The 22,647-nt window shown below is 50.5% G+C and overlaps 1 protein-coding gene across 5 annotated transcripts; it reads right to left on the bottom strand.

Annotated features, from left to right (window-relative positions):
- Positions 1 to 1,021: 1,021 nt before the first annotated feature.
- On the bottom strand, positions 1,022 to 21,881 carry WNT5A (Wnt family member 5A). Of its 5 annotated transcripts, none has more exons than XM_086697889.1 (5): positions 20,528 to 21,881; positions 14,420 to 14,553; positions 12,951 to 13,201; positions 8,261 to 8,553; positions 1,022 to 4,025 (listed from the first exon to the last, which is right to left on the bottom strand). In XM_086697889.1, exons 1-5 carry the CDS (start codon positions 20,531 to 20,533, stop codon positions 3,567 to 3,569), a joined length of 1,143 nt encoding a protein of 380 aa, XP_086554015.1. In that variant the 5' UTR covers positions 20,534 to 21,881; the 3' UTR covers positions 1,022 to 3,566. The 5 variants fall into 5 exon arrangements, with proteins under 5 accessions (XP_086554015.1, XP_086554016.1, XP_086554014.1 ...); XM_086697890.1 differs by lacking the exon at positions 20,528 to 21,881 and adding an exon at positions 16,567 to 16,589; XM_086697888.1 differs by lacking the exon at positions 20,528 to 21,881 and adding an exon at positions 14,962 to 15,089.
- Positions 21,882 to 22,647: the final 766 nt, after the last annotated feature.

Genomic DNA, 22,647 nt, shown 5'->3' with positions numbered 1-22,647 from the left:
CATACAAATTTTTTGTTAATTTTCCTGTATTGGGAAGATCTTGAATGCACTCCAGGATGAAAAGAAAAAAATATGCTGACAGTCCTAAATGGAGTATATGTTTTTGCAATAAAGAACACTGGTCAATATACAACTGAGGAAAAACTGAAACAGATGTGAGTCCTAGAACCACAAGCGTTTGAATTTGCCCAGAAATGCTATTTTAAACACTCTATATGTTGGTCTACTGTTTTTTTGTGGAATAATGCATTCTTGGCATCCTTAAAAGGTTTCAATATGTTACAAGGTTATCCGGAAAGAAAAAAAAAAAAGCAAAGGGCTAACGTATCAATCTGTGTGGCGCTGGTCAGATTTCGGTGTAAGTTTTCAGAAAGCACAAGAACTCATATTAATTGCACTTAACACAACGAACCTTCAGTTTCCAATGAGTTTCATTCTCTGCAGACTGAGGTTTGCTTTTCGTAGAACTACTTCCAAAGGGGTATAAGAGACAATCCGTCCATGGTAACTTCCAACAGAGAGGTACGACAGATGCAGTGGTAAACACAAATATACTTTTGGACAAAAATACTGGTCATGGATAAAGCGTGTGCCTTTTCAGTTCTTCTCCTAGATGTTACAACAGCAACACGCTCTAAAACAATTAAGTTACATGCATAATGCTAAAAGAATGTGAGCAATCCTACAACCAGCTTTAAGCCATCTGCTTGATTTTTCTTTCTTTTTTCTTTCTTTCTTTCTTTCTTTCTTTCTTTCTTTCTTTCTCTCTCTCTCTCTCTCTCTTTCTTTCTTTCTTTCTTTTTCTTTCTTTCTTTCGGAACATATAGAGGAAAAGAGAATTCCCGTTTTGTTCCATTACATATAGAAATCTTTTGAAGCTTCCAAAGTTTGGTTTTGGTAAAAGTCTCCACTCTTCTATTATTCTGACGCGTAGTCACCCTAAACTATCCCTCATGGTTTCTCAAAAAAAAAAAAAACAAAAACCCTCCACATGAAGTATCTGAAGGACACTTGAAACCACTTACCAATATACAAGTAACGTTTTATTTTATATTCTATCTTCCATTTGGCATAAGCCTTTCAATGTTTGTTTTTTAAACCAGTGAAATATACAAATCACGCAAGACAGAAATATGTACATTAAAAGTACAGAATAAAGGCCATAGAAGATATACATAATATCTGAATGACAAGTAGAATATTTTACATTAAATAGTTTCTTTTAAAAACTAGGATTGTTAAACTCAACTCTCTTCATAAACATGAATCACTAAAAAGGAACAAAATCTGGCTTAGCAAATAAAAAAAATTACTTCATGGTTTTTGTATAATAAAAACCAAAAAAGTGACATTTTAAACTAATTAGTGCTTTTTAATTTCAAGATCTTTTGCTTGCAATTCACTGCAACTGAGGGGAAGTGAATATCCTTGTGCAATAAATTAAGAGCCACAGGTGGTGGAGGTGATTATGAAGACCACCAAGCCTAGGACGGTTGTAGGAGATGTGTATCTTTCCAAACTTTTAGAACAGCGTAAGTCTGAGATAAGAATACATTTGATGGCATTTTTAGGAAAAAGGTGTCCTTGCTTTAAAAAAAAAAAAAAAAATCTCTCTAACTAGCTATGTATGTCGTAAGCTCAGTTTTCCTTGGACTCAAACAGGTACCTCCAGATCTAACAGGCACCAGTTTTCACTCTGCAAAATGAACCAAGGGAACAGACGCATTGACAAAGCTTCCGAGTTTTGAAACTCTCTTCATTTCCACCTCTATGACAAAGGAGTAATGCCCTTTCTGGAAAGTGTACAGAAATGGGGGTTGGAGAAAGGGGGTGGCACAGGGATGATGAAAGAAGTCTTCAAACCAACATGCATATCAGGTAAGACCTTCCAGATTCCTCAGAAACAAGGCTGCTTCGTGATGCTTAAGATGTGATCACATCAGGGCCACAGCCCACGCTCAACCCAGAAACCTTTTGGAAAAATCCCAATTGGATTGCAATGAAGGATAACAATGCTCTAGACCGAGAAATAACCCCAGAGTAAACTAGAAATCACTGGCTGCACTGAGATATAATTATATTTATATTTATATATAGATGTGTGTGTGTCTGTGTGTGTGTATATATATATATATATATGTTATTTACAAAAGACTTTGAGATATGAGGCACCGTTAAACCGTATCCCCCCCTTATAAATGCAACTGTTCAAGTACACTAGAACAGTCTTGGGGCACACCTGCAGTATAATAGGAAAAGCTTGAGTGGAAAGTCTCTACACAGGATCACAACAGTGAACGCAGCAGCACCTCTGGGAACTCCATTAGCCATGTTAACGTCATTAAAACATACAAAAACTGGTGCTCCTCCAAATAAAAGTTTTAGGGAAAAAAAAATCCCTAAGTAGTGGACTGTTTCCCAAGTGGAGCTTGTAATACTTCATTTCCTGTCCCACAATCAAAGGGGACCCAGTTGAGCTGCTGCCTTTCGCAACGTGGCCAGCATCACATCGCAGCAAAGCAAGGAGGAATCAGATAGGTCCTGGGGTCAAGTAGGAGGACCGATTTCACTCTTTCCCCTCAAACAGGTTTTCTGCTCTGGTGCAACGCTGACCTGCACACCTCGTCGTCTGGGCTGAGGATCTGTGAATGGATTCATTTACTATTTTTCATTAATGTTATTTATTAACCAAGTATCCCTAAGAAAATTACAGTATATTTTTCTTCATATTCAAGCCAACCTCCCCACCTCTCTCCAAACAAAAAGTCTAGTACCCAGAACCACATGGGAATCCTTTTCCAATCTGATAACCTAATTCCTGTTAACAGCTTCAAGTCAGTATCTTGATACCTGTGTTTCTCAGGTCTTCAGCTACCGGGATTTTCCTCCCTGCTCCCCAAGTTTCAGTAGCTACTAGTGTTAAGACCATCTGCAGATAGAATGTTTGAGGAAACAGACACAAATAATACACCTTCTTCCTTTGAAGGATAGGAGATTCTGGCTGTTACCTCTTAAATTACCATTTTGAAACTGTTTCAGGTTGGCAGTCCCTAGGGAAGGGGGGTGGGGGGGGCGCCTCATTTTTTGTTGGTTTCTCAAGACCTCTCCACCCTCCCCAGAGCATTCGCAATTCACTTTGATCACAGAAGCTGGGTCCTGCATAGATCTGTACCACCCCCTTCCAGTTGGATGCTACCTGTTCCGTATCTGACCCCTTAGTTGAGAAAAAGAAAACATTTTTCCCTTCTAGATGTGCACACAACTAAGGGTACATGTAATTCCCCCTCATCCTGTACCGTCAAAAGAAGTATTGTCTTACCTTTTCAAAGATGCACAAAATAAATATTTTTTTCTTGGTTCCCACCCCCCATTATTGCCAAATAATAATTAAAATATTAATAATAAACCACAGAGTTTTTAGATGGGAACAGAAAAAAAAATGGTTCCGGTTGTAATTCTCAGGGGAAAATAAAACAATATTAAAAAAAAAACAGAATCACTGTACTTTCTATAAATAAGTGGGTCCTGGGAGCGGGGCAGGGTGACAGGCAGGCGTCGAGCGCCCGCTATTTGCACACGAACTGGTCCACGATCTCCGTGCACTTCTTGCACTTGACGTAGCAGCACCAGTGGAACTTGCAGTGGCAACGCTCCGTCTGCACGGTCTTGAACTGGTCGTAGCCGCGGCCACAGCACATGAGCTCGCAGCCGTCCATGCCCTCGGACGTCTTGTTGCACAGGCGGCCCTGCGTGCCCAGCGAGCCCGTGCTCTCGTTGCGCACGCAGTAGTCGGGGCTGGGGTCGATGTAGACCAGGTCCTGCGTGGTGGGCGAGTTGAAGCGGCTGTTGACCTGCACCAGCTTGCCCCGGCTGTTGAGCCGCATGGCAGCCGCGCTGTCGTACTTCTCCTTCAGGGCGTCGCCCACCTTGCGGAAGTCAGCCAGCTGCAGCCAGCAGGTCTTGAGGCTACAGGAGCCCGACACCCCGTGGCACTTGCAGGCCACATCAGCCAGGTTGTACACCGTCTGTGAGGAGACAGCACAGTCAGTGTATGCACTCCCGGACGAGCCCCGGACAGCCGGTGGACGGGATGTTAGCAAAGCTCCCGTCCACCTTCTACATGGAGCCATGGTCACCGGCTAAACCCGGGCCTGGGCGCTTTCCTCCTCATCCTGCGCCACCAGAAGTCTTGCGTCTTCAAAATAAACATGCTCTTAGCTCCTCATCACCATATTCTCACACATCACTGTCACAAACAGCCAGCTTTGAACTGAGAACAGGGAGAGACCACTCAAGTTGCTTCCTTTTTTACAGGAAAACATTACAGCAACTACTACATCTTGAACGCTCATCCCAGAGCTTATTTACCATCCCTTGCCCTCATTACCTGGATTAATCCCCACAGCCAGCCTATAAGGGAAGTGCTAGTATCGTGCCCATTTCACAGAGAAGGAAAGTGAGGCCCATACAGTTGAGTTACTTGCCCGGCCACTGGGAGGTAAGGGTGCCAGGATTTCAACTCAGACGGTTGGGCTCTCAGCTTATGCTCAGTGACTTGCTCGTGGGCAACCCAGCTGGTAAGTAGGAGGGTTGGGAGGGGTCTAGCTCAGGTGGGATCAGGGTTCAAATCTTCATCACTATTATTATTGCTGTGTGCCAGGCACTGTAATAAGAGCCTTTATGCTGTTTATCTCATTTAATCCTCCCAAACAACATTATAACACAGGGCGGGTTAAACGATAGCACAGTGACGCAGAGAGGGAAAGTGGTCTGCACAGGCCACACAGCTGGAATGTGGAGGAACAGGGCCTGGACCTCAGGTTGTCACTCCCGCTTCCAGCACAGCCCCTAACCCTACTCCACAATGCCTAAGCTAAGAGCACCCACGCCAGACCTAGGCAGATGGGAGTTTTGTCCTAACTGTGCCCCTGAAATCAGGCAACTGGATTCACCTCTCAGAGCCTCCTTTTTCTATCTGTAAAGGGGAACTGTAATGGTACCAACCTCAAAACATTGTTGTAAGGATAAAATTAGGAGATGCAAGGAAAGTGCTCAGCATACATTCTGATGCAATCAGTAAATCTGGTCTTTCCCAGGGTGATGAGTGCATGGCATCCGGGTGCCAGTCCTACGCTCTCGCCTGGTCACCTTGGCCTCCAGGCAGCAGCGCCCACTGGCCTGGCCTCACAGCACTGTGCCCAGCGGTCCAGGAGGTGGCAGGTGCCTATTTACGGTTCCTACTACCCACAGTTCCTCTGCCAGTCACCCACCCGCCTGCTCCCCACCCCAGAGTCAGAGTGGTGCTGGCAAGCTGCAGACAACCTATCAGGAACCTGGAGGCTGGAGTGAGCTAGAAGGCTCCTTCCACCCAGAACAGCTCCCTTCTTCCTATAAAGACTCATAAGCGGCGCTATTTTTGTAAAAGGGGTGGGGGGGGGGTGGGTAGCAGAATGTACTTCCTTGGCATAAAGGGTTTCAGGCACTCAGCTAATGTGCAGAAGGGTTTTGCAGATGTATTTAACCTTTGCTCCCCTTTGACTAAAATAAAAAGCTAATGCCCCGAGGAGATTCTAGTATGATTTCCTGGCACAGTGTTCACAGATTTCCTCCTCCCTTCCCCCACTGTCCTGGAGAAAAACTGTCTTCCGTGTAACCTCATCTGCCAGGATTCAATTTAGCTCACAGCTCAAATTATAAAACTTACAAAAATAATTCACTCACTATTTAAAAATGTGGATGTTATGGATGTCTGGGTGGCTCAGTCAGTTAAGCTTCCGACTTTGGCTCAGGTCATGATCTCACAGTTTGTGGGTTCGAGCCCCGCGTCGGGCTCTGTGCTGACAGCTCAGAGCCTGGAGCCTGCTTCGGATTCTGTGTCTCCCTCTCTCTCTGCCCCTCCCCTGCTCACAGTCTTTCTCGCTCTCCCTCTCTCTCCTTCTCTCTCTCTCTCAAAAATAAACAAACGTTAAAAAATGTAGATGTTAAATGAAATTCTAATATTAAAGGTGCTTTTTCCAACTCTCCAAAACCCCCTCTCTCTACTTGGAAATTCCTTGACCTTCTCTCCTTGGTTGCTAAGCCCCTGATAATTTCTCTTCATGAGAGAAGTCAAAGAAATCCCCTAAATGGATGAAAGTACCAAATATGGGCACAATGAGGCCCAGAGAGTCAACCACATCTCTGTCCTGAAGGCACTTCTGGTCTGAGGCACCGGGCACACTGTATGCACAGGGTAATGTGACGTGTCCCCTGTGAGGACAGGGGCAAGCTTTATGGGCTCCCACAGAGAGTGGGGCTGACATGCCCATTCTGTGGCCTTGGTCGGCTGCAGTGGGGGAGACAGAGTCCACCACAGCAACAGGAGGCTTAAGAAAGGAGAGGCCACAACTGCCCCCGCCCCGCCCCGAGCAATAATCTGACCCCTCAGGGCACCACAGGTAAAAATCTACAGTTTAGTCCTTCCCCAACACCTCCAAATGTATAACATCAATTAAAAAAACAAAAAAAAACAAAAAACTTTTTTTTTTAATCTTTTTTTTTTTTTTTCGAGAGAGAGACAGAGTATGAGCAGGGGAGAGGCAGAGAGAGAGGGAGACACAGAATCTGAAGCAGGCTCCAGGCTCTGAGCTGTCAGCACAGAGCCCAACGTGGGGCTCGAACCCATGAAAGTTCATGACCCATGAGTTCATGACCTGAGCCGAAGTCGTACGCTTAACCAACTGAGCCACCCAGGCTCCCTTAACATCAATTTAAGAAGAAGCTAGGTTAGCTGGAACTATCTAGATCATCTTTGACTTCTCTGCTCTCAGCTTATGTCCAACAATTATGATTTATCAAGCACTTACACTGACGTTAAGCTCAGCCCTTGGATTGAACCACGAGAAACCGTTATTTAATTGGTCAGAGGTAGTCAAGTATTGGTAACTTCATCTGGATCCACCTACTATATGATCCTGGTTAGTCCTCACATAACGCTAAGTGATAGTTCGTGCCATGGCCATCCAACAGATGTAGAAATGTAGAAACTGAGGCTCATACACAGAAAGGAACAGAACTGGAATTTAGCCTATAGCCCTTTACCCCGAGCTGTGACGCAGGCGTTTAATAAAAACACGCCTGGGCTTGTATTGCAATCCATCAATTTTCCTCCATGGCCATGAAGTGGTTCTCTAGGGCCTCAGTTTCCCGAGCTTTAAAAATGAGGGTGTGCGGTTAGAGGGCTCTAAGGCTCCTCCCAGTCTTCTGTATTTTACTCTGTGATTATCTTCCCTTTTCCTCACCCCAAAATACAGAAGAGTGAAATCTCTGACCAGAAAGTTCCTGGCACCTACCTTGGGTTCTGTGAAAAAATAATGGCCCTGGTTTTCAATGCTGCCAAAGTTAAGAAAAGTTTCACCCCTTCATTTTAAAGCAGCCATAAAGTGCCATGTGTTTAACCACAGGAAAAAAGGGTCTTTTTAACTATTGTGGAGAAGCTTCCCACCAGGAGAAGGGAAGAGTGGACCCAGAAGGCTGGTGAGGGCTTGCAAAGCTGGTCTCCCTGGGCACTTCTGAGTGGCTCCCCCTTCTATCCAGAGCCACCCTCGATTGGCCTGATGGTCAGACCTATAAAATTCCACACTGCTAAAAATGCTGTAGTTTTCCTAGAAGAACTCTTAAAACAAAACAAAACCCTCAATCCCTCAGGCCTGCTATCTAACGACACAAGGGGAGGCAAGCAGAAAGCAAGTAAGGGAAAAGGTAAGTTCTGGAAGCTGAGGTGAGGGCTTTCTCCACTGGGCACCTACTGGGATAAATAGCTCCCTCTCCCAAATTTAAGCCCAACCACAAACATGTTCCAGGGAGGAGGGCGAACGTTATTCACATTTTTACTTCTGAGCTGAGCTGGGCTGGCCAATTGCACCGGGGACTAATTAAAAAAGGCGGAAAAAGCTCTTTTTCAGGCAACTGCAGGAGCACCTTTGCTGGAGGGGGCCCGGGAGGGATGATTCACCTTCAGGAGGCCTTTCTGGGGCGTGCACCCCCCTTCAGAGAGGCCCATGTGTAGGTGGGGCGGGGAGGAAGGGAAGCAGAGAGAGGAGAGAGCTAGACGGGGAGGCAGAGAGAGAGGGAAAGCGACCGGAGACAGAGCCAGAGTCAGAAAGGGAAGGAAGTAGACGCAGAGACGGAGGGACAGGTACACACAGAGGGGCGGCACAGGGCAGGACCGAGCTAAGGAGCCGGGGCGCCCGAGAAGGGCACGGGGCGGGGCGGGACTCACCCTGCGGCCGGCCTCGTTGTTGTGCAAGTTCATGAGGATGCGCGCGCTCTCGTACGAGCCCTTGGCGTGGATGCGCTCCCGCTCGCGCGCGTCCACGAACTCCTTGGCGAAGCGGTAGCCGTAGTCGATGTTGTCGCCGCAGCCGCCCCACAGCCAGTCCCGCGGCAGGTCCTTGGGGCGCGCGGCGCGGCTGCAGCCGCACGTGGACAGCTCGCCCTCGCGGCACGCGCGGCTCATGGCGTTCACCACCCCCGCGGCGCTCACCGCGTACGTGAAGGCCGTCTCGCGGCTGCCTGTGGGCGGGACGCGGGGGTCACCGTGCGCCTGCCCGCGGCCCCGCGGGGAGCGCATCGGGAGCCCCCCAGCGGCCCCGGGCGGGGGCAGGGGCGTCCCAGCCCTAGCACCCCTCCGACCCGGGCCAGCCCCCCCGCCCCCACCGGCCCCGGGGAAGCCAGGAGAGCCGCCCCGACACGCAGCAGCAGCAAGTGACGCGAGCGGCAGCCCCCTGACGTCTTTGCTCTCACCCTGAAGGGCCCGACAGCGGACTCTTCCGCTGTTGTGGTTTTCCCTACAACTCCTGAAAATCCTGGAGACTGACTTCCCAAAAGGCACACGAAACAAGTCATGGAGGGCGAAGAGAATGTGGGGAGACTTCCTTACACTTAATTTTAACGTTTGGTGACTTCTGAAAATCTCAGGCCCTAGAACGCAGAGGCTGCAGCAGCCACACACTTGCGGCCTGGCTCCCCTTCCTCCATCATGCAGCCTGGTGCCTGTCTCAGGCCAGGACTTCTCCAGAGGACATTTCTAAACCTGTTCCTACAGTACTGTAGTGAACCGTGCCTCTTCTTAAATCCCAAACCGGGTTAGCCTGGTAACTTCTCCTTCAGGAAGATGGAGGTCTACTTTCACAACAGCCTGCTGTCTCTGATGCTACTTCGGCAACCCCCTTCCCCACCCCATAGCCTCTGCCTCAAAGTGTTGGAATAACAACAAGAAGAGAAAAAGCACAATCTCAGGGGAGAAGAAGCAAAAAAAAGGTCTTCTCTTTCCCCCTCTTTCTTGTAAAGAATACTTCCCTGTAAGCCACTGATAGAGGAGCCCTGCCAGGAGGAAAATGGAGGCAATCACAGACTACCTTAATCTTCACTTGTACATGGAGACATTTCTGTAACAAGAAGCCACCGAGAATAAAAATGTCGTGCTCTGAGAAAGGGTTAACACCCTGCCAGCTGAAGCTGGGCCTGAGGGGTATACTAGGGGTGGGGGGCTCATTTCCCTCAACTATAAAATAGGGGTATTGAACTTGGTGCCTAGGTTAAAAAAAAAAAAAAAAAAAAAAGCCCCTTCTGGCCCTGAAATCCCTGTACATGAATAAGTTGCTCCTACACTTAAAAAGCTTGCTAACCATCTTTTTTTGGGGGAGGGGGGGGTGAAGCAGCAGAACAGCTGACAACAGGACTCAGCCCCAACCAGTCTGAGGAGGAGGGCTGTACCAATTCCAGGGCCCATGGGCTGCCCTTCTCTTGCACTTCAGCTCTACATTTCAATCCACAGCCATTTGTGATTCCTCCTTCCAGGAATGGTGAAGATTCCCTTTTACCACAGACCTTCCCTCCCACGATTTTAAAATATGAATAACCTGAGGAGTGTGCTGGTGGTTGACAGGAGGATCCAGGAAGTTCCTCAGGGGTGTTACATCTATCTAGCTCAAATCAGAGAGCCAGAGAACATCAGGGGATGGAGTGAAATGAGATGGGCAGGCGGATTCTAGGGAGTTATTTGAAGACTAACACTGATAGCACAGAAAATATCGTGGCCCTGGATGGCACACTTGTAGAATAAGGCGGCAGCTAGCGAAAGACATAAAAAAAATCCTCTGGAGACAGAAGAAAATAAGACACTGTCCTGTGAGTAGATAGCGCATAAAAGGACTTTTATACAAAAGACAATAATGCTGCTTTTTTTCATGAGTCTACCTTGACCATTTCCTTTCTTGCCCTGGAACACAAACTGGTAGAAATCTCCAAGCTAATTGGTCACTGCAGGGAAAACGTCAGTTTGAAAAGTGCTCTTTGGCTAATAGCCTGTGGACACAGTCCTCCTGGATGGAATACTACTGGTTCAGTTAGGCTTCCTGCCCTGTGAAATCTACATCTATTCGGACCCTCAGGCCCCTTCAAAATGGAGCCTTTCTTACATATCTTTTCACAGTGTGGAGACAAAGAAGAGACGGAGACAAAAGCTGAAGGAAAGCGTAGGGTGATGAAAAATGAGAAAGTTTCCAAAATGAAGAGTGGGCCCTTCACGGAGGCAATTGTATACAGAGCCTCCCAGGCAACTGGCACCCTAGAAAAATGAGTTGAAGAGGGATGGAAATGGCAGCCTGAGTTTCTCAGACAAGGGCCCCATCACAGGGTCAGATTCTCATGGACAGGAATTGCTCTTCACATCCCTGGTGTACTGAGTGCTTTGGAGGGGGTGATGCACGTGTGCACACACACATGCATGCACACACATGCACACACACACCTTTCAGCATCAAAGTTGTTTTAAATTTTCCCTTAGCTCATTCTCTTCAAACAGACTCATAAATAGAAAAGTGAAAGCCAAGTAAATTTCCCACTATTGGGGTTGGGTCCATGTTCCTCTTCCACAAAAATCTATTCTGTTTTTTCTTCTCTCCATCTCTTTAAATAAATAGAAGAGAAGGCCCCATCAGCCTTTCCACTGCGAACCACCCAGCAGCAGCTTCCTGTGCTGTGAGACCCCAGGCACCTGGGGGACTTTTGGCAAAGGAGAATGTGTTCTCAGATGCCCAGGACATCAGCTAACTTGACAGTGGTATCTAGCAAGGATCCCTTGGAGGCTGCCAGGAGGTTCTACTGGACCCACTTACCACCAACCCAGATGGGAATACCACACAGCTGAGGACCAGAGAGAGTGTCCGCAAGGGACAATTAAATATAAGCCTTTGTACCAAAGGTTCTGCTTGTTCCCTGAGGAAGCAGGCCCTTTGAATCTTGGACCACATTTTAAATAAATCTTCAGCAGAACTCAAATCCACTTAGTAAATGATAGCTTATTCTGAACATTTTGGCCCAAAACAGGCTACATATGAAGACAAGAAGAGATACTTAAATCAAAGCTGTGTTCGAGGGAATACACAGAGAACCTTTCCAATTGCTGTCTTGCTTCCTGGCTACCATTAAAAATGTATTGATTTTTGGTAACTCATATACCTGTGAAAACATGCCCCCATTATTTTGAGAGGAAGGCAGTTTAGGGGGAAGGCAAAGGTGAGAAGAGAAAGCTGACAACTTACCATTCTGATACAGCTAAAAAAAAAAAAAAAAAAGAGGTTTTGAACTTACTCACAATTTCGAAATGCAGAATGGAATCTCCACCACACCCCCAATTAACTACACAGGGCACCCCATATTCAGGGAAAGCTCCTGTGTTCCTGACGCTGAACTCCTAGATTCAGATCCCAGTATATACATTAGCACTTTTTAATCATTAACAGGAAGGACAAAGCCCTATGAAACTGCAGGCTGAGGCTGCAGACCATTTTCCCATTCAATTAAAGGAATGGCTTCCAGTCCTGTATTATTTTAGTATATGAAGTCGCTTGGCTCAAACATCCACTGACAACTCTTTTTTGTTCTCAATGAATGCACTTTTCAGGGTTTTTAAAAAAGCATTTTATCCACCCGTGACGGATATTAAGCCAACTTTTTTTTTTTATCTTCAGTCAGTCTAAACAGTTAATTGCTTTGATAAATGGCTTCTTATTTTAGGAATCACTGCAGTCATATTAATTATAAGGGCTTGTTTGCATAAAACTAAATGGACCTAAAATACTCACACTAGAAAACACACATAGGATCACATCTGTCAGATAGCATCCTATGCTATTAAAGCAAACCAGAGGCAAACTGATTTTCTAAATGCTTCGCCTTTAGCCCAATTTTAAGGCCACCTCCTCCCTGCAGGGAATAAGTTCAATGATACATTTAATATACAGAATCTGAATGTGAGCAATACATTTAAGATTTTTTTTAAGTTTCTAGGTTGAGATCTGAAGCATGTGCTTTTACATCAATTGCCAAAATCACAACGTAAATTGGAATCACTTCTAATTAAAATTCTTTTTGGTACTAAAAATAAAGCTTTTTAACATATATATCTCTATAGCCTCAGGAAATATCTATATTAGGAAAATTAAAACCTTATTCACTTCCAACATATCCAGCATCCGAAAGAGGACAGTATTTAGTTTGATGCTTGGGCCATTTGAATTGTGGCTTACGAGACTTCTAACAGTTACAAGAGTTTTGAAGTTTAAAAGGATATAAATGACTCAGCTTTCCTCATCCACTTTTGAGAAACCAAAATAAGTGTTCTGCTTCTATTTTAAACAAAATGCTTTTTAGAAAAAATCAAGTGTTCAGAAAACACGGAGGCGTCTTTGATGCTTCCCTTCTGATTTGGTTTAAAAAAAGCCCAAAACTTATAATCAGGTGTGGGGACAGCAATGAAGGCAAAAGCAGAAATAAAGACAAAACTTCCCCAGCCAGCACCCTGCTGGAAAGATTCCCCTCCTTATCAAGCCGGTCAGTAAACCCTAAAGCCTTTTTCCAGGAGAATAATTGACCCATATTTGAAAATATGTGAAATGGTTTCCTACCTATCTGCATAACCCTGCCAAAAACAGAGGTGTTATCCACGGTACTGCAATTCCACCTTCGATGTCGGAATTGATACTGGCATTCTTTGATGCCTGTCTTCGCGCCTTCTCCGATGTACTGCATGTGGTCCTGATACAAGTGGCACAGTTTCTTCTGTCCTTGAGAGAGTCCTGCCAGTTGGCTGCAGAGAGGCTGTGCTCCTATGATATATACTTCTGACATCTGAACAGGGTTATTCATACCTAGCGACCTAAAAAGTGGGGGGGGGAGATGTGCATTCAAGATTTACGTGAACTCTCGAGGTAGGCCCCCTGAAAGCATGTCAGCAATACATGGTTTTAAGCACACAGATGCTTTTTCTCTCCTGCTTGTCCTCATGACAAAGTATGAGAAGGGCTTCATAAAACTTCTCTGTTTAAACTGCACTCAGAAAACGGAGGTATTGTAGTCCCCACCCCGCCATCTGGCTCCTCAGCTAGGTTTTCACTCCCTTCCTTGCCCTCCTTGCCATATACCTGAACCAATATTTCCGAAATGCGCTCAGAAAAGGGGGAAATGGCGGTTTTGGGGATGGGCCTCTGACATTAGAGAAAGTGACTCACTTTGCCCCACAAATTGGACCGATCTGCCTTTGCAAATGTATGAATGCCGAAAGTAGACACAATTAGACACGGGGAGGAGATAGAGGTTCCTTCTGACTGATGGAAGGATGCTGAGGCAAATATAGAGACTGGAGAAAATTCACCGTGTTCTGGACATTTTAAAAGGGCTCCTTATGTGATTGTGAAAGACCCAAGACAGGGTATCCAGTGAGTACAAGTCATGTTTGACAGTCAGAAAAACGCTGTTCATTTACAGGGAAAAAATATCCAGAAGGCCGTCAGAAATAATCCCCTGGATATACTGCAGTCGATCTACAAGGCCCCTAACCAGAAAGAAACCCTCATTTAGGGACATTTGACTACTTCAAGTTAACTTCCTTTTGATCAAATTTCCAGCGCAAATACTTCCCCACTTGGAGTTTAGCTGTCTTCCTACAACTCTGCCTACTTCAGACCCTGAAGGTTAATAACCTCAAGTGACAGAAAATAAAAGCTGGAACTCACTTTTACTACCCAGAGGTGGCAAAAAGTAAATTTTATAGATGGGCTTACAATTATTAGAGAAGTGAATTTTGGTTCCCTTTTATTACGTGATGTACTACAAGCATACATCTGAACAAGGGCCTCATAGAGAAAAGCGAAGATTTATAGGTTCCCATTCCCTATGGAGCTAAAGATAAGCTTGACAATATTAACAAGTTAAAAGAAAATTCTGATTTCCAGACATATAAGGTAAAATATATACATATGCATTAGATAAATGGACTCAAATTCACGATTCAGCTCTGAAAACTGCAGCATCATACAAATGAATCTTTTAAAAAAATTAAAATAAAATAAAGAATATGTACTTAAAAGGAACTTACCACCAAGAATTGGCTTCTATTACAACCTGGGCGAAGGAGAAAAATATGGCCAAAGCCATTAGGAAGAACTTGGAAGACATTGCACTTCCAGCCATCCCCAAAGCAACTCCTGGGCTTAATATTCCAATCGCCTTCTGGAGAGGGAAGAAAGGAGCAGATGTTTATTGCCTCTCAGATAATTTTCAAGCATACAAGTTTAAACAACGGAAGCATCCGGGGTCTCTTAAGTTTACTGTTGATTGACTGCGCTTCTCCGTGAGTTTTTTGATGGCAAGATATAGGCAGTTTCTTTTTCCAAATTAATCCACCCACGCAACCTCACCAGGAAATCTGATTTCGCTGGGATCCTGCGCGCGGGGCACGCCAGCGATTACAAACATGTCTCAATGCTGTTGAGTCAAAGCCCCGGTGCCAAGCGCTGCCTCTTTCCTGCTTGTTCGCTTCCCGCACCCCCTCGCTCCCCTCTAGTCCGCGCTGTGCTGGGTCCTTCCTCGGAAGGAATTCACTCGGGAACCCGCCGCCACCCTCGTCCGCTCCCCAACCTGGGCCGAGCAACAAGTGGAGCCGGAATTAATTCCATGGGCGAGAGCAGCGCGAAGGCGAGTGGAGCGCGCCACCGGCGGCTGCGGAGGAGGCGGGGTGGCCGGCTCAGGGGTGGGGGAGTGGGGGTTGGACGCGGGAGGGAAGGGCAGGGGGTGGGGGGCGAGGCCCCGGGGAGCTGCGTGCGCGAGAGTGCCCAGCTGGGAAATGCAGCTCGGAATTAACAGCGTATGTTTCATAATCAGTTTACAGGCCGCTTTGGGGGAAGCCACTTCCAGAGGGGGAAGGGCAACCGGGGTTTCCTTAGGATACTCTTCAGCCAGACTGGAGTGGGGAGAAGGCGATGGGGGGAGGGGCACTAGGGATAACGGGGAGAGAGATCGGCTCTCTCAACCAAGGAAACCGGAAAACAGTGCCCCCTCCCTTGCCTGCGGGCTCCTCCTCGGACTCAGTGTACCCCAGAGAAGGGATAGCACCCCCGAGGAAAGAAGGGGGTCCGGGTCCCACTGTCCTAGGTGAGGATCCCTTCCTTGCCTTCCCACAAGTTCTGATTTTTCATTTCACTCTCCCTCCCGCTCCCCCCCCTTCTGTCCCCACTCCTGACAGCTGCCACGGAGAAAGAGGAAAGGAAGCCAAGGGCGACTCCAGTTTCCTCCGGTTATGGTCTGGTGTTGTCGGCCACTTCGCCATCGCGCCACAGTGAGCCTGCCCTTAGAACACCCCCACCCCACCTTCCAGCCCAATTCAGACTCGGTTCGGTAAGTCCCGGACGTTGAGGGTGCAGGGCGAGGCCAGAGCCGGTTCGAGTGAGCCCTAGGCGGGGCCAGAGATGCGCCGGCTTCCGCGGCGGCTGAGCCCCTGGATTGCAGGGCACAGAGGGCCCAGACGGTGAAGGTTCCCGTCGTGAAGCATTTCGGGGGCGGGGGGCGGCCTTGAAAGATTTCGCTGCCGTTCCTCCCCACTGGTGACTTCTCCACCTGTAGGCGGCGGCGGCGCGAGACAGTGGCGGGTGCGGGTGGGAGGAGCGGGTTTCCAAAATCCCCTTTTACATTTCTGATTAGGGTAGCTCGCTGCACCGCCCGCAGCCCCCAGGGAGCCCTTTCCTCGGGAAAGGAAAGGTGAGCCGCCTTGGGCAGCAGAAGATCCTGGAACGTGCGCCGTCAAAGGGGCAGAGAGGACCTAGGCGGCCTTAGAAACGCTTAGGGGCCCAGGAGCGTGCCAAGGCTTTTCCCAGCCCGCCGTCCTTTGGACCAGGACAGCTCGGGGCTTCTCCGAGAGGAAATGTTTATGTGGTCCCCAGTGCCCGCTAGCCAGCGCTCTGACCCCTTGGCCCACTTGTTCTCCAAACACCGCAAAGCGAGGGGCGCATCCCGGAGAATAGAAACCTGGGATTTCCCCAGCCTAGGAGCGAGAAGGCTCGGTCTCCCTCCCCACCCCCGCCCGAAGTGTCAAGTTTCTTCTAGGGGAGGGGGTGGGCTGCGAGGTCTGCCTTCGCGCGCGGCCCAGGCTGCAAAATCGACTCTCCCCCCTCGGCGGACAAGGCCGCGCGCGCACACACACAACACACTCAGGCACATTCACACAAACACATGCACAGACACACGCACCGGCGTGCTTCCGAGACACCGGCGGAGAAGACTGCTGGCCGCGCGCACTTTCCGAGCTTCCCGACGGGCGGGGCGCGCGGGGCGGGGCGCGCGGGCAGCGGAGAAATTGATAACAGATTCGGCGGATTACAGCGGATCTCTTTGTTAGAGGCGAAGCCACACAAACCGAACCGACTTTGGGCCGGAAGACCCCGGGGAGAGTCCGCCCGTTCCCAGCTAGGAGTGGGCCATTGGGTCTACGAGACTCGGTCTCCCCAGCTCCATACTGGGGATAGGCCAGCTGTGTCCCAAAGGGGATCGGGCAGGAGAGCCCCGCGAGTCGCGTCTCCACTTAACCCCGCGCGCTTGCCCGGAAACACCTTGGCCTTCCTCCCGCTCCAATCCCCATGCAACCCCCAAAAAAGGCCCCACAAGTTTGAAGCACTGAAAGAATCCACAGCGAAGTAATAAATACATCGACTTTGTAGGGTAAACACCCCTGCCTGTTTACCAAGAGATCTGATCCGAAAACACCGTACGAAACGAGACCTCTCTGGACACTGTCACACCAGGGCTAAAACAAAAGTTCTGCGCAGAGACTGAGTTTACCAAAGAACGGGCTGAATGTTTTCGGACACTTCCAGGGCCCGGCGAAACTCACTAATGTACGGATCCTCAGAATCTGTTCCTAGCGTGTGATGGGGAGGGGGATTTCGGGTACTTGAGAGGTTCTAGCCCAAGGGAGGGGTGAGGTGGGGGTAGGGCGTTCCTGCGCCCTTGTTTCCAAAGTCGGAGCAGCTCAACGCAGTGATGCTTACTCGGTATCTCCTCCAAAGCCTTAGCATTGGATTGAGGTGTGCCTAAACCTTCTTTATCAACTGGGGTGCAGGCGGGGGGGGGGACGGGGGTGAAGAGGGGGTGAGAGAGGGGAAACCATCACTCTGGTTAGAAGAGGTTCCTGGGTCACAGAAAGCTTCCCTACCACGCGCAGCACCCAAATCCTCGGCCCCACCGCCCCTAAAGAGAAATTCCGCAAAGGCAAGGAGAAGATTCTCGACCCTTGGCCACTGGTGCTACCTCACTCGGTCTGGGCATGCCCTTCCACTAGGCTTTTTGCGTCCAGAGTGCCCCCCCCCGCCCCCGCCCGCCCAAGTCTGTGAAAATGGAAATGATGAGGGAGACCAGCGAGGAGTCTGAAATGTATGACCTGGGCTCACGGTGGCTAAAAGGATAGGACACTCCAAGAATGCCAGCTCTTGGTGGGAAATAAACTTTGTCTTCCCCACTGTGATCTCTCCTTGAAGGAGAGAAACAGAAAATTGCGGAAGATAAAAGGCATCAACCACAGCATTGGGACGCCCTGCTCCAGGAAATGCAGAGAGAAGCGGAGCGGATAAGGATGAGCAAGCCCAGGCGGACAGGAGATCTGCTTTGGGGGAGCAGGCAAGGAGGGAGCAATCCCTCACTCCCCTAGCCTGGGAGCCGGGTGTCCCAGGCCGCCCCTCGCCGCTGCCAAAGAACGGTGTCTACTGCGCTCCAAGTGTGTGGTGTGTGTAGGGGGTGGGGGGTGTAGGGAAGCCAGACAGAGAAGGTGGTGGGAGCTCCTTGCGTCCAAATCAGTGCAAGGATTGCCCAGGCTCAGGACTGAACCGCAGGTCCCGTAACAAGGACTCTCCAAAGGCAGAATTGTGGCCAAGCCCGGCTCTGTTCCCTGTCTCCCCACTTCCATCCCCTGGACAAGTCTCTCCAGACTTCAAGACTCTCTCTTTCTCCTCGCACACACGTATCACTTCCACCTTCTCACACAGGTTGTCTAACTCCTAGCACAGGTTCTCAACTCTATCCAGAAGAACATAGTGTCCAGTGGAAGGAGAAAAAACTAAAGATCAGTTCAACCCCTATCCTTCAGAGGCAGTTTGAACTCCACTTTTTAATAGACGAAGAAATTGAGGCCGAGAAAGAGAAAGCAGCACTTGTCACCTCCCACTGACGGCACTGGTCAGAGCGCAGAAGCCAGACCCTAGGCCTCCTAGGGCGACGCTCCCGTTCCTTCACCCTGGTGAGGAAGTAAACCCTTCCTCCACACGCCCCAGCCCGGTTTGCTGGATCGGACCTCTGGCCCCTTCCGTATGGCGGCGGCCGCGCATTGCAGCTTGTCCTCTGGGAGTCTCGGAGAGGCCCTCCTGGGAGGGGAGAACCTGGTGGTCGGGAAGGACCAACGGAGCCAGAGGTGGGAGGGAGAGGAGAGCGGCTGCCTACCGGCCCCAAAGAACAGACTCCCAGGTGTCCTACCTCAAGGCAGCCAACAGGGGGCAGTCGGCACCGCACGGCGAGGATGAAAAGGCAGCGGGACAAGCAGAACTCCGCGCGCACGGTGCTAATAACCCCTTGTGCACCGAGGCGCTCCGGTGAGGGAAGGGAAAGAACTAGGGACTCTCGGGCCAATCCTCCTGGGGAGGGTCCTCCTTTGTGGGGCCGGGCGGGACTAAGGCTAGTAAGCCCAAGACCCGAGAACAACTGACCCTTTACTCCCCCCACACGCAGGGCACGGATCTACACACTCGGGACAGAATTTCCGCGGCCTCTCCATCGCTTGCGCGCACTCAGCATTGCCCCCTCGGAACTCCCCTGGCAGAGGCTTTCTAGAAACGAAATCTCCATTATCAGGCTGGAGCAGCCTGAATATTGGCGGGAGGGCAGGGTCTGTAGGTGTGATCCCAACCCAGCCTCCAAGTGACTTCCCAAACATCGAGTTGTCCATTTAAAGACGCAAGAGGAGAAGGCGCCCCGATGCCAAACTGGAATTGTAAAGTAAAACAAGGCCGCGGGGTCTCCAGGTTTCGGGTTCCTTTTAAACTTTTTTTTGGTGGGGGATGGAGGGGGGATTTGTTTGTTTTCGAAAATATCTTCTAATTCCAACCTTATTTTCAAGAAAAGTAAAACAGATCAAGAAGAGTGGAAATAAGGATCGAAACTTGGAGGACAGGGATAGGAGAAGTTGTTTGCAAAATAGCAAGTTATATTGCAGGAAGAAATGTTAACTTTTCGCAAAAGTGAACTCCCGGTGACCCTCAGAGTGTGTGACTCGGCTTTAACATACAACTGACAATTAAAACAAACAAGAGTTCACAAACTGCCTCCCGCCCGCTCTCCCAACGCGGAGGCCCAAATGTTTCCAAAGGCCAGGGCAGATTCCGCGCAGGGGGCCGGGGTGCGCTCTCCCAGCGGACGGGATTAGAGCCACCACTGCCAGCACTCCCCGCCCCCATCACCGCGGCAAAGTGCCTGAGCTCACCCAGTGGCGGCTAATAATGCTAATAACGCGACCCGGCTCCCGCGCCGGGGTGCGCGCTGGCCCCCCACCAGGCACTCTTAAAGGCACACGGCCTGCAGCTCTAGGATTCCCTGGCCGCGACGAGGCTGCAACCTGGCCTCCGGCAGCAGAGGACGAGAGAAGAGGGGGCGGTGCACGGCTCTGGGGTGTCGGCTCCTAGTCCTGCTGCCCAGTCTCCCGACCAAGGAGTCCTCCTCCCCTTTCCGAGCCCCGGCCACACACCCTCTCCGTGCCCGCGCAGTGGGCGCTCCGTAAATATTTGTTGAATTGAATCATTATCCTGTTACTGAAATATACATAGTAAATTACACTGGTGTTTCTCAGGGCAAAAGGAAAGTCATCTGTGAACCGCTTTTTTCTGTCCTGGCTCATCCTCACTTTTTTTTTCCCCCCAAAGTCTAAAAGGTTTGCAGAACTTTTGGTGGGACAAGAAGTCTCCCGGGAGATAGGCAGTGCGCGAAGGGGTTGGGACGTGGGCGAAGGGGTAGAGGTCCCTGCCAGCTACGCAGGAGTTCCAGCTTCTAGAGGCAGCAGGAGAAGGATAAGGAAGAGGTGGGGGGGGGGGGGGAAGGGGGGTCAGTTAACTTCCAAAAGAAAAAAGTAAAGAAAAAAAAAGTGGCGAGCGTCGGCAGCGCACAGAACACCTACCTTCATGGCGAGGGGGAGGGGACGCGGCTGCGGGGAGGAAGTCGCCACTAGAGCGAGGGCAGCCGAGGAATCCGAGCGGAGCGGCCGGGTTAAGCCTGGGGGGACGATCCGGCGCAGAGCTTCGGGCTCCTCCTGGGCGCGTCCGGCAGGCGCAGGAAATCACAGGCGAAGCGGTCACTGGCGCCCAAGTCTGGGGGCCCGAGCCGGAGCAGCGCCGAGATGCGCCAGGGAACCGAGGGGGCGCCGAAGCCCGTCGGCCGGTAGCAAAGGCAAAGCCGGGCCGGCGCGCAACAAGGGAGCCGCGGGTCCGGCGAGGGCGTGCAGGCGACTGTTCCGCGGCGAGGCGCTCCCTCTCCAACGTCCATCAGCGACGGCGGTAATTAGGGCTTTCCAACCCCAAATGTGGGCGTGATTGTGCAAAAGACTTTACAACAAATAATAAAAAAAAAAAATTCTTCACAAGAGGGTGAAAAAAAATGCCCCCACTACTCAACACTGGCCCGAGGCGGGGGCGGGGGCGATCCGCGCGCCCAGGTGCCCCCAGTTCATTCACACCACGGATTCTGCAAACTCCTGGCGGCTCACGCCTCCCGATCTCCAGCTCCTCCTCTCCAAGTCTGTGGCCGAAACGTCTGCTTCCAGGCGCTGATCCTGCGGCCGCGAGTGAGTGTGTGGACGTCTGTGTACACACACAGACACACACCCACACACCCCCACCCCCCACACGCACACACTGAATCTTTGGGGCCACAGAACAATCAGGCGCGCAGGGCTTTTTCTCCGGGAGATGCCGCTGAAAATGCACAAGTCGCCATCGGAGCTACAAGAGTCAGCGCCAACTTTTGTCCTTTCATTTTACGGTTTGGCAAAAAGGGGGCGCAAAATGGGTAAAAGTCGTCCCCCGAAAGTTCTGCGCGCGGTGGGATTGGGGGGCGATGGGCGATTGCCCCAGGGGAGATACTGGCTTCCCCCCCCTCCCCACTCCCTTCTTTCTTCGGGTTAATCCCCGTCTTCTCCCCGCCTTTCCTGGGCGAAGGGCGAAGAGGGGCGAGGGCACCGCGGGCGTGGGGCTGGGGAGGGGCGAGGGCCAGGGGCTCCGCGGCGGCTGTTCAGTTCTGGCGGTCCATGGCCGGCGCGGCTGCCCACCTCGTTTGGCGCCGGGGCCCCAGGGGCGGGCGAGCTTGCAGGCGGGCGGTCGGGGGCACGGCGCGGCGGCGGCGGCGGCGGCGGGAGGAGCTCGCTCGGCGGCGGCCGCACCGAACCGGACTCTGGGCGGCGGAGGCGGCGCCTTGGAGCTTGCAGCAGCCTTCCACGCGATCCTGTGCCCCGCAGACTGACTGACCGCAGGGACCGTGTCCCCCCCGCCCCCCCACCCCCTGGCCCTCCTCGCCAACTGCCTCACGCTCTCTCTCCCTCTCTCCGGACTCCTCTTTCCCCTGCAGTTTTCAGAGGGGGGAAAAAAAAGAATTTTTTTTTTTTTTTTTTTTTTTAAGTTGCAGAACCAAAGGCGGCTGGAAAGAGAGAGGGAAGGGGGGAGAAAAGAAAGAAAAAAAAAAAAAAAAAAAAAAACAACCTCAACTTCGCCTTTGCGCATGCGTGGTGAGACCGGCCTATGACAAACTCCGCAGGATTTTAAAGCCGTACCAAGGCTGGGGTGCAGGGGGGGCGGAATACGCTCCCAGATCGAGCCCCCTTCCCTGGGCTCCCCATCCCCCAGGCATCTGCCGAAAGAGAGAGATTCATTCCGCAGCCTCTGCCTGCCCGCCTCCTGGCCGTCTGCGCTCTTCCAAAGCCTCCGACCCTTGGGAGGCTGAACCCCAACTTCCCGGTCTGGACCCCTTGGCTCGCCTGTCCCAGGCCGCTCCCACTGGGGCTGCAGGGGGCCTGCTGCCCCGGCACAGAACCTCTGGGAGGACCTCCTCCCCATTCTTATCCCTGGGGGAGGATCCCCTAAGCCCCGGGGCTGGAGACTAGGGTAGACGCACACATCCTGCGTCGCTCCAGTGTAGTAGATTTGGGCACTGGGGTGTTCGATTGGGCCTCTGGCTGAGACCCAGGGCACCCAGACGCAGGGTGTAGTGCTGCCTGGTGAATCTAGGTGGGTGCCCTCAGGTGAGAAG

Source organism: Puma concolor, chromosome A2 (assembly GCF_028749965.1).
Source record: "Puma concolor isolate L17-30 chromosome A2, mPumCon1.1.hap2, whole genome shotgun sequence".
Lineage (NCBI taxonomy): Eukaryota > Metazoa > Chordata > Mammalia > Carnivora > Felidae > Puma > Puma concolor.
The sequence above is the reverse complement of the archived record's forward strand: the minus strand, read 5'-3'. Positions and strand labels throughout refer to the sequence as shown.

Bases quoted from the DNA above. Each gene is read 5' to 3' on its own strand.
- WNT5A (XM_086697889.1), bottom strand. The intron at 13,202-14,419 runs GTAAGTTCCTTT...CCCACTTTTTAG, and splicing joins ATAGAAGCCAATTCTTGGTG to GTCGCTAGGTATGAATAACC. The intron at 4,026-8,260 runs GTGAGTCCCGCC...GTCTCCTCACAG, and splicing joins ACAACGAGGCCGGCCGCAGG to ACGGTGTACAACCTGGCTGA.